This window comes from Sarcophilus harrisii, chromosome 1 (genome assembly GCF_902635505.1).
Source record: "Sarcophilus harrisii chromosome 1, mSarHar1.11, whole genome shotgun sequence".
Classification (NCBI taxonomy): domain Eukaryota; kingdom Metazoa; phylum Chordata; class Mammalia; order Dasyuromorphia; family Dasyuridae; genus Sarcophilus; species Sarcophilus harrisii.
Genome location: NC_045426.1, coordinates 505,681,757 through 505,697,557, shown reverse-complemented (window position 1 = coordinate 505,697,557; position 15,801 = coordinate 505,681,757). Strand labels below are relative to the sequence as shown.

General features: G+C 35.5%; 1 protein-coding gene across 1 annotated transcript in view; it reads right to left on the bottom strand.

The window, feature by feature from the left end:
• The window catches only part of APCDD1 (APC down-regulated 1), a 57,373-nt gene that overhangs the window by 23,027 nt on the left and 18,545 nt on the right, over positions 1 to 15,801 (bottom strand). The window contains exon 3 of the mRNA XM_031946644.1: positions 12,562 to 13,093. Coding sequence (XP_031802504.1) covers positions 12,562 to 13,093 — 532 coding nt within the window. The remainder of the gene's footprint in view (positions 1 to 12,561; positions 13,094 to 15,801) is intronic.

The following is a 15,801-nucleotide window of genomic DNA, read 5'->3' as shown; positions in this document are numbered from 1 at the left end:
TACTATAAGATTCTCACCCATTTCCTGCCCAAAACTCATCATGCAGTGGAAGAGGAGGAGCAGAGAATAGGATTCAGCATTCTGGTGGGTCCCCCCTTTTCTGACATGTTGAGGAAAGCACTGGAGCACCCTGAATCTGGCTATCCTCTTGCCCCGTGACTACCTCATCTTTCTGCATTACAACTGGTTACTCCTGGCACTCTTTACTCCCATTCTTTAAATTCTTCCTTGTTACATGTTACAAACTACTCGTATCCACCACACACCTCCCCTTGCCCTTGGTGCATTGCAGTAGCACTGTAAATGTCTCAGTAAAATGTTTGTATTGGAAGAGTAAATATTAGATATTATGCAAAACTTAGCATCAGTGACAGTGCTTTGCAACTTCCTGAAAGTAATCTAACCTACTTTCCTTGCTTTGGGCTTACTTCCTTATCTATTTATATTGTCTGTCCCAAATATAAATGTTGTTGGTGGGACGAGTTCAATGGGCATTTTGAAATCTAGGTGGTAAACATTTTTCATCCCTTTGGATTTTTCTGGATAGATAAGTAGGTCAAATTCCTTTGAATGAATTCAGATCTTTTTTAGAATGTTGTAAATAATCTGGGGACTTGAAGCGATTAATACAAAGACATCTGCAAAGACAATGCTCTGGAGGACCTCATCATCCATGGGAAGTCTTTTCTCAGTCTGGAATCTACACTGGCTATCATTCCTCAGAATGACAAATACTTTTGATGAACATTTTATGCCTTGCTTGATATTTATTATCAGAGGTCATGGAATGGGCTTATTTCTATGGCTTTATTTTCCAAAGAATCTTGAACAACCTTGCTACATGAATGGGAGAGATCTTATTTAAAAAACTGTGGTAATGTCTGGTTCGATGGACTCCTCAGTGTTTTTTGTTTTCATTTCAAGCAATAAACATAATGGGATCTTAAAACATCTATATCTTTCAGTCAATTGTGAGAGGATAAAGATATAGTCCATTGTTGAATGTCATTTGGGAAATTTTGCTTGTTCCTTATTGATATCTTTGTGAATAATAGCCTCAGTCTTCAATTCTCATCTGACTACACTCATTTGTACTTCTTGGACTTTTTCGTCATGTCACTTCACTTCATACTTTTCAGTTTCTCTCTCTGTCTCTCTGTCTCTCTGTCTCTCTCTTTCTCTGTGTGTGTGTGTTGTCTTTCCCCATTAGATTCTAAGCTCTTTCAAGGTAGAACTATCTTTTTATATTTGCATTTCCTGCACTTAGCACAGTGTCTTGAACATAGTAGATGTTTAATAAAAGTTTATTGACTATTAAATTTATGTATAGATGACCCAGATAAAAATTTTTTATAGATGTAAGAGAATGAATATAGGCAAGTAGTTGTTGATATAATTTCTTTTCAGAGTTTCTTTTTAGCAGATCACCTAAGGTTATATACAGGTAACATTAACATGACAACTGACTCTTCTCTTCTACAGTGTCCCTTTATAGTTGCCAGTTCTCCCTTCTGTATAATGGTGAAGAAAAGGGAAGAACTGAGACTTAAAAGAATGAATACAGAAAAACACACAAAAATGAATATATGTCACATTAAAAATATCTAGTTTTATAGGCAGAAAATAAGAAAATTTGGCTTCAGAGAAACTAGGTAGCTTTTTGATGATCTGAATATAGAGTTGTATATTAGTTCAAATATTTTACACTTTTTCTAAGGAGTCCTGGGAAAACTTTATTATATTACGCTGGGGACTTCATTAACAATATCTTCTCAGTTAAATAACATTTTGCTCAAGGCAAATGGAACTGATTTGATCATTAATTCTTAAAATTCTTATGGGGGCAGGCAATGATGTAAAAGGAACCTTTTTTTTTTTAAAAAAAAGATTACCAAGCATCACATATCTGGGTTTTCTAAAAGGTCAAGTGCCGCTAGGTTCCCAGGATGTTATTAGGCTTATTTATGCCAATGGTCATAAATAGATGCCTAGCCAAATCAAATTCTCATATTTTTATTGTATAAAATATCAGGATTTTGATAACAATATCAGCTAGTCTCAAGATGATCTGAATTTCAAAAACTGATAAAACAGACTTATAACAAGTAATTTTCTTCATATTCAATTCTTCAAATTTCTTCATAAATTTGCTTTATTTCTATTTAGCAAATGTTCTATATGACTACTTCTAAGAAATTAATCTCACTTTATCTTGTAATTAGAAAAATGACATGACAAACTGAGGTTTTTCATCTACAGAAATATACAACAGGGTTTCAGGGATGTGCAGAAAGCATGAGAAATAGTATAAGAGTTGATTGACTGTGATTTTAATATTATCCACCCTGTATCTGATCATAATCTCAAAAATAAAGTTGTACTTCTCTTGCTCCCCAGAAGGAAGAGAGTGATGGGTACTAAAGGGAGATCTATTACTGTTACCTAAATACAATAAAATGATTTTTTAAATATAGTGCTCTTATTATATATAGTAGATTTTTAATAAATGTTTGAAGAATTAAATATTTATAAATTTCACTTCCACAAAAGTAACCTTCTTGCCTTTTTTCCCCTGAGGCAATTAGGGTTAAGTGACTTACCCAGAGTCACACAGCCAGGATGTGTTAAGTATCTGAGATCAGATTTGAACTCAGGTCCTCCTGACTTCAGGGCTGGTGCTCTATCCACTGTGCTGCCCCCAAAAGTACACTTCTTGATTCTACTAACTCATTAAATAAGCAATTTCACTTTTGTTTTTCTACTTGAGATATTAGAGACATCAGAGGTGAGTTTAGCCAATAATAAAGCATTTTCATAACTTTATAAAACAAAAACAAAAAAGTCTCTTCCATGCGGCATGTCTGAAACACATTATATCTCATCCTAAATAAACTAACATTCATTAAAACAAATGATGTGTACATTTCCAAAGTAAAGCCCCTTGTCATCTGATGACCCCATCACCCAGCTCAATATTTCCATAAAGCATGCAATCTCCACTGGGTTATAGGAAAAATTTCACAATAAGTAGGAAACAACTTACTTTAAAAGCCAACCACTGTTGCCAAAATGGCATCTAATGTTGTCTTCACCCACTGCCCCTTCAGCTACTTAGCTCTCCAACTCCTTTTGGCAGCTTGCCTCTTTCAGCTCTGTAGCTCCCAAAAGCTTTCTCTTCTGCCTTCCACTGGTAGAATAAAATGGGGCTTGGAATTCTCTCACAAATTGTTGGCTCTGTTCCATGGCCAATCCAGCGGCACACACCCATTGATTCCTGGGAACTATTCCAACCACATATATAACTCCAGTATGTTCCTCTATCACCCCTTGCCACCACCATCAAATCAGCCATATTCCTCTGTAACCAAGTTAATAAGTTCAGATGCTAATAACCAACTGGATTATTATCTATTGTTATTTCCATATTTTTCTTGTATTCAGCATAGTCCTATTCCTCTGCTTCAAACAAACACATACCTGAAAAAACATCCACTGAGAAATTATTTGTTATTCAAGTTACGGAGAAGGTGAGGATAAAAGAAGTTCCGTTGTCCAGGAATTTTCTATACCAATGAAGTCACAGAACCAAAATCTATTCCCTATGCACTTAAAATCATGTATAATTTGAGAGAAAGTAGGGGAAAAATTTTTAAACATCATGGAAATAGGATGAAATATGGGACATATGTTTGTAACACTGTGAAAAGCTTTTCAAAGGCCACCAGATATGTGGATGGAAGGCTCAGGAAGATCTGAATTTTAATCCAGCTTCAGATGTTTACTTGCTGTGAAACTACTGGCAGTTCATTTAACCTCAGTTTCATCAACTATGAAATGGAAATAATAATAATACCTACTTCCTAGGGTTTCTATGAGGATTAAATGAGAAAATATTTATAAAATATTTCTAGTCTCTGGTATATAGTTAGTGCTATATAAATGTCTGCTAATGTTATTTTCTGCTCCTGGGAATATTCCAAAGATGCTTTAAGTGAAAAGACAGAAGAAAAGCTTACATCCTCAAATTACTGTTTCAAAATTATTAAATTTTTAAAAAGTCATTTTATTCACCCATTCTAATTATTCTCAAAATATTATGTATATAAGGATAATAGTGGCATGGTAATTTGTCCTTGAGATATTTTGAACTTTTTTTGAACCCTTCAAAAATATGAAAAGAATGAGATATTAATAATATGATAATACCTTACATTTAAATCATGTTCTAAGGTTTACAAATTCTATATTATTTAATCAATAAACATTTATTAAGCACCTACTATGTTCAAAGCACAACTTTAAGTACTATAAATAAAGGGATACAAAAAGATGCATAAGACAACCTAAAGGGGGAGACAATGTGCAAACAAGTACAAAGCAAACTATATACAGGTTAAATAGGAAATAATTAACAGATAATATGGAATGACAAGAATGGAATTCAGATTATTAAGCATTAAGAAGAAACTGAGAGGAGAAAAAGTGGAGTCACTTATTGTTGATGCACTTTTTTGAGGAACTTAGTTACAAAAAGAAGAATAGATACAGAATGATCGAATGAAAAGATTAAATGAGGGTTTGTTTTTGTTTTGTTTTTTTTTTTTGTTTTGTTTTGTTTTTAAGGATGGGAGACATGGACAAGTTTGTAGGTCATAGGAAATATATAGGGAATGATTGAAAATAATTGAAAGAATGCCTGTGATAAAGAGCTTAATCTGTTGGGGAAGATGGGATAGAATAGAATTGCTTAAACAAATGGCAGAGTTAGCTTTGGTAAAGAATTAGGCCCACTTAACTATATAAGACAAGGGTGAAGGAGGAAACAAGGGCAGAAGGGATCTGAGTGATAGAAGATGAGGAAAAAGGGGAAAGAGGGAGTTAATGGAGAAGGGTCTCCATTTTTTCTATAAAATATGAAGCAAGGTTCTCAATTGAAAGAGTAAGAGGAGGGGAGTTATGGGAGATTTGAGGAGAAGAAAATATTTGGAAGAGCTACTGTGGAGAGTAAGTTATTGAGTTAATAAGGAAAGTATAATAGGATTGCCTAGCAGCAATGAGGGCCCAGTTGAGACTGCATGAAATAAATCTTTAATGGATTCAGTTAAAAACATTTCATGATTTTCTCCACATGTTCAGCAGGACATGTATAGAAGTGAAGGTGGAAAATTGTGGGAGTGATCCAAGGTCTTGAGGCTTGGCTGGGCATAATCAATGGTACAATGGAGTTCAAGAGGGGACAATTTATAGTTGAATAGGTTGTCTAAGAGATTAAGACAGAAGAAGAATGCAAGGGAGCCTGGGAGAAAAACTATTCTCAAATCTATTTATTCGGCAATAACTACTTTGTCGACTTCCAGTCTCCAACTGTCTAGTTACTAGTTATTTTAAATGCAACATGCCCAAAATTGAACTCATCTCTCCCCTACATCTCTCTCCCTCTTCTAATTTCCCTATTCCTATAAGAAGATTTTATCATCCTCAGTTTCATAACTAATAGGCTTCATCCTCAACTTTTATTTCTCATCTCCCCCCTCCCAAATATACAATGTCTTATCAAGGTTTGCTGATTTTACCTTTGCACATTTCTCAGATAGGCCCCCTTTTCTCATCTGATACTTCCACTATCTGGTGCAGGCCCATATCACTCATGCCTGGATTATTGCAATAGCCTGCTAATGCGTCTGCTTGCTTCAAGTGTTACCTCCTTCCAGACCATCTGTTCAGCTACTAAAGTGATTTTCCTAAAGCACTGATTCAACCATGTCACCCCCTTACTCAAACTCTACCTCCCTATTCCCTCCAGAATCAAATAGAAAATCCTCTAAAATTCAAAGCCCTTCACAATCTACCCTTCTCCTCACATTTCCAGGCTTTTATACCTTCCTCCAATGTGTTTTTCAATCCAGTGGCACCAGACTCATTCAAATCTCTCTCTGTCTCTGTCTGTATCTCTGTCTCTCTCTGCCCCTTTCTCTTCCCCTCTCCCTCTCCTCTTAATTTTATTCCTTTCCTTCTGTTAGTTATTTCCTTTTTTTTTCTTATATGGAACTTGACTATATAAATTTGTTTTCTTGTTGCCTCCCCCATTAGATTAGGAGTTCCTGAAAAGCAGGGGTTATCTTTTGCATTTCTTTTTAATCCCCAACACAGCATAGTGCCTGCCCCATAAGGAACTTATAAATGTTCACTGACAGATTGACTAAGTCTTTTCTCCATAAAACTCAAAGGCAGGGAGTCTTTTCACTGTCCTGCTGCTCTTCGTTCTGAATCATGAAAGCAGCTACAGTTAATTTGTGAGAAAAAAGAACATTTAGCATATCTTTCCCTTTAAATAACAAAGTTTTCTCAAAAAGTTTTACTTTTGATTCTCCCCAACATTCCTCACTATTAGAACATTTCACTATTATTTGATAAATAATTGAATAAAATGTTAAGCTTGGAGGAACGCTTTCTGGTTTTCAGAGAAATCCTTTGATTTACCATCCTGTGGCTAAGTCACTGCAGGAATCTGGAGAAAGCACAATTCTGTTTATTCAAAAGTTTGGTCCTGTGGCTTTGGCATTTCTAACATACCCAGCAATCATTTGTTTTTAATTAACATTCAATTCTATCTCTGAAATAATGAACTTAATCATTCCATACACTGATAAGGTTCTGAAAAATATGAGCATGGAGTGGGACAATCCCCATTATAGGAGTCCTTAATTTTAAACTGAATTCAGACAAGGTATCTTCTTAGAAATATATTTTAAGCAAGCCTCCTTTTTTAAGGGGAAAAAAAACCCAACCTCATAATGAGGGATTCTACCCAGCTCACCTGATTCTTCCCAAAGGTAATTTACTTGCCAAAGTTTTTGGAATCTCACAGAGTTGTAGAAAGCTTAGAATAACAAGTTGATTTAATGTTTCTATTTATACATGGTGTCCAGTTTCCAGAAGAGTCTGAACTAGTGGTTTCAAACTCAATTTAGCATTTAAACTCATTTTCAGCTAGGTCTCTATGGGACCAGCAATTAGGAAAGGCAAAGAGTTCAAAGAAGAAGGGTTATAACCTTTCAATGGCATGCTTATGCGGTCTTTTAAAATGCAGCTTCTCCCGTCTTTCTTCCTGTATTCTGCAAACACCGCAACCCACAACCAGGTTAACAACCTGCTGGTATGGCAGCCTGAAATGGGCATAGAAAAACTGTGGTTTTTCATTTGGCTGCATCTGGAAAATTACCAATTTCTAAATCCATTTACTGCTACTCCTAGTTGTCCTAGAGAAGAGATCTAAAATATCCTCATGACTTTATTGCAGATTTTGGGCCAAGAGATACAAGAAGAAGAACAAGAGAAGAATGCTCCCTTTGAATTGCCCAAAATGCCAGCATACTCTAGAAGTCTGGAATTGGGGACTTTCTGCCTTTATGGTGACTTCCATTTTATACTGTTTTGAACAGATATCTCTGGGAATGCAGTGAGATTGGGAGATGTAGCCCAAGATTGAGATAGACTGTTTTCTATATTTGGGGGAAACATAAGTACCCATTTCAAATTTTAATGTAGATAGAGATGCAAACCTGTTCAATACTTTCAACAATTTCTTTGCTAGGTTGGGGGAGGAGAAATTAAGGGGGAAAAATCTTGGTAGTCAAGGTTCAGAAAAATACCTTGGTGTTCCCTGGACAGTTATCATTTTAGCTTGCCACAGAATCATAGGACCAGTAGGTTCCTATGGAATCCATTCCATTTAAATACTCCATCAGTCCAGATCAATCTTTCCTTTTATGAAATAGTTCACCAAAGCAGGAAATCATACAAAATCCCTTAATTTCCTTTCCAGTGATTAAGGACCCTCACTAACAGGAAATTTTCCATGACTGATAGGGTAGGGGTAGGAGACATACAACAACATACCTAAATTACCAAATTATTTTCTGCTAATGCCAATCAACTCAGAGGTGCTTGAGATTCCCTTACTTTCGGAGGGTGTGTACTCCCAGAGGGAGTTAGTTGAGGTGAGCTTGGCAGTGCCATGGGTTGGATAGATCACCCTGTTTTTCAGCCAACTCTCATATTTTAATCAGAAGGATCTGAAAAAAAACTCCCTAACCCTCAGATGTTTTCAAAGAGCTGTGTATGTCTCTGTTCTCACTACAGATGGGCTCTGTTCTGAGGATGGACACTGATCAACATGAAAATCCCTCTTAGGAGTTCAAAGGAAATGATAGGAAAGTAGGGGAGGGGAAAGGGGTGGGGGGAAATGGGAAGAAGCCAGAAGCCTTATTAAACACTTAAAAAACCTTTGATTTTTAGACTCCCTGGTCTCATCTGAGAAGTCACACAATTAGGGTTTTAAGAGGGGAATAGAAAATGAGACAAACCTAAGTTCATAAGAAAAGAATATCATGGTGAAGTAACTGCTTTCATCCTAGTATTTAAGAACTGAAAAGAACTTCAGAAATCTTTAGGAGGCTAAAAAATTAAGTGATGTGCTTAAACTTACAGAGGCAAAAGTCAGACTAGAGTCCAGATCTTGTAACCAGTGCGCATTCTACTACCAAGTCTCAATCAGAGGCATTCTGTATAAATTATTTAAATCCTTTGATTTACAGTCTTCAATACCATAATCTCTGTGTCATCATCCTTGACTTCTCTTCCCTCACACTAATTCCATATGACCATTTCTAGTCAAGTCTTGTTATTTCTATTAGTGTGTGTCCTTTTCTCTCCACTCACACAACTGTCTCCTGTGGACAATTCCTCATCACCTGACGCTGGACTACCAGTTGTTTTCTTTGTCTCAAGTCTCTCTCCACTCTAATGTATCTTCTAATTAGCTGTTAGTGTTCTTCCCAAAGCTCAGATATGACAATGTAACGTAACTTCTTAGCTCAAGAAACTTCAAAAGCTCCCTATTACTCCCAGGACCAACTATATTATTCTTTCCAAACCTGGTCCCTTCCTCTCTTCCCAGTCTTCTTACAGTTTGCTCCCCTCCATAAACTACATAACATAATGGTACAGGGTTTGATACTGTCCCTAACACAATCCTCTATCTCATAATTCTTTGCCTTTTTATTGTCTATCCTCTTACACTAGAGTTTTTCTTTTTTATTTCTGCCTTCTGGTTTCTCTGGTCTCTTTTAAAACTCATGTCAAAAATCATGTTCTGTAAGGGTGGTACCTTCCTCACTGCTAATGATTTCCTCTAAGATGGTCATCCAGTTGCAGTGTATATAACTTAGATGTACACAGCTGTTTGCATGATTAGAAGAGGAGTTCCTTGAAGGCATGAACTATCCTTTTGCCTTTCTTTGTAACTCTAGAACTTAACACAAAACCTGGCACATAGTAAATGCTTAACAAGTGCTTGTTAATTAGCCTACAATTTGGTTATTTTCCAGCCAATTTGGAAGAGATAAAATTAAACTGAATCAATTTTCTATTTATTGGTGATTATGTGAAGATTTGTGATTTAGATTTCATAAAGAATGTGCTCTACAAATATGGTCATAAGAATCATAGCTCTAGAAGCCAATTAGTCCAATTCACCCTCATTTTATAAACAAGGAACTGATATCCAGAGACATGAAGACTTTTTACATACAGTAAGAAGTAGAGCTGGAATTTGATACCTCCACCTCTGAAAACAGCAGCATGCTTTCTGCTGTAATACTCAACTTTCAGATCACAACCAGTTCTAGGGAGTTGCCTAAAATCTGTAAGGCTCCAGATATTACAGATGTTGTGAAGTGTATTTGTTAACATTTGTACTAAATATTTGGAAAATGAAGGGTAAGAAGGAGCAAGGGTGAGGTTGAGCTTGATGCTTTGGCAAATATGAATTTTCTACATTTCCCAAACTCTTTTTCTCCTACTTCTCCTTTTCATGTAAGGCAGGATTGCAAACACCTGAGTCCAAGTTCTTCTTCTAACATATGCTGGCTATGGGATCTTTGACAATTCATTTAACCTCTCAACTGCTCCAGGTAATTCTCTAAAACTAAAACTTATCAGCTGCAGAAAAGATGCCAACCTGCATGAACAGAGAGAGTTCTCTTATCTGGGAGTTTGCTGTACCAGTGAAATCAAAAGCTCGTTTCCTATCCTCTGAGTGCCATTTATATTTTGAGAGATGGCTTCATTTATGAAGATGAAACCTAAGACCAAGAAAGAAGTTTTTCCTGCTGTTGTTCTTTTTCCTACTACCTCTCAAACTAGGGTCTTAAAAGAACATATTACCCATCCAAGGGCTGATTTCTAGCAATCAAAATTCTCAAATGAAATTTCAGGCTGATTAACAATTGTTAATTCTATTGATTCTGTTGATTCTATGAGTATTCCTGAAAATTTTCATTAAAGACTTGCCCAAAATGCTTGAGAGCAGGTTTTTTTTTCTGTTTCCTCTTTTTTTTTCTTTTCAAAGGAATCAATCTACTGAAAAGGGAAACCTTTAGAAATTTCTACTTTACTAATTTAAAGAACTTTCAGGGGGATCTAGAAACTGTATATGGAGAAGCTTTTTTTTTTTTTTTACAGCCACAAGGACCAAGAATTAAAACTTCCCTTTTCCTCAAACTCAGTTCACCTTTTTTCTTTTCAGATAGTTTGAAACAGATGAGGCAGAAAGAAATTTCTCTGGCTTATGTTCCCCTTTGGAACAAATTTCAAATGGCCCTTGACATCATTCTGGCAAGCTGCCAACTCAGAATGATCTCCAAGTGACTCTGTATCTCAGCACACTAGTTCATCAGACATATTTCAATTACAAATGCCAAGACATAGCCATGACAAGATTCATTTATAACAAATACCCTTGGCCAAGGAAGCTTTCTTAGAAGATTTTGTACATACACACCCACATATATAATAATAATAATAATAATAATAATATATATTATATAAAAGATAGATTCAAATAACAATCTTCAATACTGAATAGTGTTTGAGAAAGGAAATATTTTGTTCTGTCTCATTCAGTTATGATTTGTCTCAGAACATGAGAGAAAATTATTCTGATTAACACACACACACACACACACACACACACACACAAATATAACCTCATCAGCAAATGGATCAATCCAATTAGGGAGCCATTGTTCTCCTGAAAGTATTACCAAAGAAATTTGCAAATTCAAAGCATTTGGGCAAAAAATTCCTAGAAATGTCAACATTCTAGTTAAGTCAATGTTTCCTAAGGGAACCTTTCTAATCCTGGCTGCATTACAATTCTACCTGTTCCATTTCTACCTACCTAAAAGTGGCTGGAGCTGAATACATAACTATCACACTTCCCAGTCTTCCAAGTTCGTACACTTCTACTGGTTGTGGTCAGACCTATGAAATTTCTCTTCAAACTATCTGTATTATATAACTATGCAATCAGTGTTCTGCAACTAGGTGAAGATAACACACAATAAAGCTTGTGCTCAGCCCTGTGGGGAAAAGAGAATCCAAAAGGGGCCTAGGTACTTTCAGCTAGATACTCTTTCTTTATATGTGTATGATAAGCTCTTCAAGAGAGGGAGAAGTGCTTTGTAAATGCAGGATATGATTATTGTTGTTATTAATGAAAATGTTAGTCATCACTTACCTGATCATATTCCTTCTTCATGGCTACTAATTGTGTCTTCCTCATCTCCTTTTAAAGTCACTACTACAGTACATGGACCTGTTTTTCAAAAGCCTTGCAAGACATAGCATGGACTTGAAGTTGAATAACTGGAAGGTTTAACCAAGTTTCTAGCAAGTCCTAACTCTGTCATTTACTAGTTATGGGACCATAGGTATCTATCTAATACTGTTCCTGCATTTATAAATTGGAGATAATAATCTTTAAATTACCTATCTCATAAAGCTGTTATGAGAAAAATGTGTTGTAAAGGTCACATATGAAGAACTGGAAGGGTCCTCAGAGTCTAACTAGTTCAAGAGACTAGTTCAAGCCTCTCATTTTTATAAAGAACTGAAGTCCAAGAAATTGTGACTTGTCCAGAGTCACACAGTATAGTAATTTTCATTGCTAGAAACAGTTTGGTGACACCAAGGATAAAGTGTTGAACCTGAGTTAAGAAGATCTGAAATGAAATCTGGTCTCCGAAACTTAATAGCTACACAACTCCGGGAAAAGTCATTTACTTTTTGCCTCAGTTTCCCTATCTTCAAAATGCAAATAACCTACCCAGAGTTGTTGAGATATTATTGCTAAAGTGCTTTGCAAACTACAAAGCATTATATCAATGCTAGATAAGATTATTATTACTATTATTATTGACATTGATTTTTTTTTTTCATTTGTTACTTCTGCTTTTGTTTTTTTTTCTTCTCTCTTTTTCCTTTACCTCTTTCTCTACCTTTCATCTCTCCATAGCCCAGTTTCCTGATATGATTCAGTTCATTTTTAAACTACTGCCCTCATTATTTAAAGGTCTCACCTCTTCAACTATTGGTATGCCATTTCATAAGTCCAACAGTGATTTCATACTGTGGCACAAAAAGTCTGCTGATTTTATCTCATTTTAAATCATCTTAAATGTAAAATGGGAGATTCCTAATGGTCCTGGAAAGACATACCTTGGCATTCTGTAGGGGTGGCTGGTAACTGGATGGTCGATAGAACATTCTTTGGCTGGAGTCAGTGTGAATGTCACCAAGGAACAATTCTTCTACAAGATGATCCAGATTGTGATGGAGATATTGTTTTTCCACCCGGATCAGTTGAAGCTCATGCATAGCAAAATTCACTGCCTTTGTACATTCACGACCATTTTCCTCTCTCCATAAATCATAGGTGGCATCCTGTACCCAAGGGCTATCTGAGGGGATGAAACCAGGACATGTGCGATTTACTAGCTGACTAAGTCTTTCAGCAACAGCCTCAGTATGGCAGATGATCTGGACATTGTGTAGCTGGTAGTCTGCTTCAGTCCCTCCTCGGATGATCCATGATGCTTGGCGAAGCCTTATTTTACCTCTGATGACTAGAGTGTAGGTAGGGTTGGTACAGCGATTACCACCATAATAAAACTGGTAGGCCTTGAAGGTATTATTGTGGTAGAATCGATAAGATCTGGTAATGAATTCTGGACCAGATCTTACTTCACATCTAGAGAACAAAAGGAAGAGAATTTTTAAAATAAAAAATATGAGAAATGGAAACCACTACTGCTTTCTGAAATGAAAAATACTATAGGAACATATAATTTAGAGCTAAATTAAAAATTATCTAGCCCAATTCTCTTGTTTTATTGTTGACAAAAGGGAACCCCAGAGCAGTTTCATAGTTTATCCCCAATCAAAGCAATAGTAATAAATGCAGTATGCAAATTCAAATTCTTAGATTATAGATTCAGGCTCTTTCAACTCCAGTAAGCTATCACTCTAGAGAGGCATTCATTTAAGTTATAAAATAGGTCAACATGATTAAATCACCTTCATCATCTAACAAATCCTACAAATCTCATTCTTTGTTTACAAAAGATAGGTCTTTAAATCTGAAAATAGGTTCCATTCTTCAATTAATCAATTAATTAATTGTGATATGAATATATGATACAATAATAACTAATAATAAATTAATTAATTAAGAAAAATACCCTTAAGATTTTAATTTTAGAAACATAGAAACATTTCCTGCTGCTATAAAAGAGAAGTTTCAAACAATCTTTTGCATGAACCTATTTTTATTTTTTTAATCTTCTTTTTTTTATTATTATAACTTTTTTATTGACAGAACCCATGCCAGGGTAATTTTTTACAACATTATCCCTTGCACTCACTTCTGTTCCGATTTTTCCCCTCTCTCCCTCCACCCCCTCTCCTAGATGACAAGCAGTGAACCTACTTTTATATACTGAGCCATGTTCTCATCATAAGTCATCACTCATGGGCCAAACCCTTCTCTTCCCATATCTCTTCACTTAAACAAATAAAGTAACAAAATACACTATATAGTATTTCCTAGGGGGTAAATATAAAAGGTAAAAAACATCACTTGTACAGCATATCTAGAATTGACAAACTATTCCTTCTCAAGTCACTTTTAAAAATGAGACTTGTTGCTATAATTCTGTGTGCTCTTTCTATAAGTGTCACTATTTGGGGGGGGGGAGAAGATGGAGATTTTGCCATTTCTCTTGGAGATTTGGTAGTAGCAAACTTTGTTTTTCTCTGAGGCACATATCCTTTGACTTTCTACTTAAAATTATGAAGTTTTACGACTTGAAAGGACTAAAGAAATCATTGAGGCAATCTACACTATAGTATTATATTAAACCAATTGAATTCAATTCACCTAACACTTACTATGTACCTATATGTTGAAGACATTGTGTTAGTAGCTAAGGGTACAAAGATGAAAGAAGACATAGTCATATGCCCTGAAGGAGTCTAACATAAAAATTGTTAAAATAAACATGCACAAAATTGAGATAGCTAGATGATTCAGTGTGTGGAACATTAGACATAAGGAATAACAGGAGTTCATATCTTTCTGCAGTCATTTACTACTATGTGACTGTGGGCAAGTCACTTAATCTCTATCAACATTAGTTTCCTTACCTATAAAATAGTGAGATAATAACATTTATCTTACAGGATTATTATGAGGATCAAATGAGATAATGTATGTAAAGCATTTTGTAAAACTTTAAGTTCTATGGAAATACTAGTATTTACATCAGAAGTATTTATATTATACTATATCACTAGTATTTAGAAAAGAAGGGAATTTACTGTAATACTGGTATTTTAAAAAAACTTTTTTATTTTCAAAATATATGCATAGTTTTCAATATTCAACCTTGCAAAACCTTGTGTTCCAAATGTTTTTCTCCCCCCCTTTCCCCCTCCCCTAGATAGCAATTAATCCAACATATGTTAAATATGTGCAATTCTTCTATACATATTTCTACAATTATTGTGCTGCACAAGAAAAATCAGATCAAAAAGGAAAAAAATGAGAAAGAAAAAAAATGCAAGCAAACAACAAAAAAGAGTGAAAATGCTATGTTGTGATCCACACTTAGTCCCCACAGTCTTCTCTCTGGATGATGATGAGTGTCTCCATCACAAGACCATTGGAATTGGCCTGAATCACTTAATTGTTGAAAAAAGTCATATCCATCAGAATTGATCATTATATAATCTTGTTATTGTTATGTACAATGTTCTCTTGGTTCTATTCACTTCACTTAGCATCAGTTCATGTAAGTCTCTCCAGGCCTCTCTAAAATCATCCTGCTAATTGTTTCTTAGAGAACAACACTATTCTATAATATTCCAACTTATGGGCATCCACTCAGTTTCCAGTTCATTGCCACTACAAAAAGGGCTGCCACAAACATTTTTGCACATGTGGGTCCTTTTCCCTTTTTATGATCTCTTGGGATACAGGCCCAGTAGAAACACTGCTGGATCAAAGAGTATGCATAGTTTGGATAGCCTTTTGGCTAGTTCCATATTGCTCTCCAGAATGGTTGGGTCAGTTCACAACTCCAACAACAATACTAGTATTTTCAAAAGAAGATATGATAAAGACCAAGAAAAGGCATTAGAAATTTGTGAAGGGACACATTTGCTTCTATTTGTTGGAAAGTTGAGAAGGATTTCACTCACTTGACTAACCATTTAGTTTCATGGAAGAAATGATATTTGACTTAGGCCATTGGAGGGGAAAGCGGGGAATAAGAAGAAATTTCAACAGCAGCTATGAGGCAGAGAAAAAACATTCCAGAGAATCAGAGCAGATCATAGCAAAATTAAAATGGGAAAATGGGAATGGGAAGTGGGGAGAAAGGGAAGATTACCTTCGTT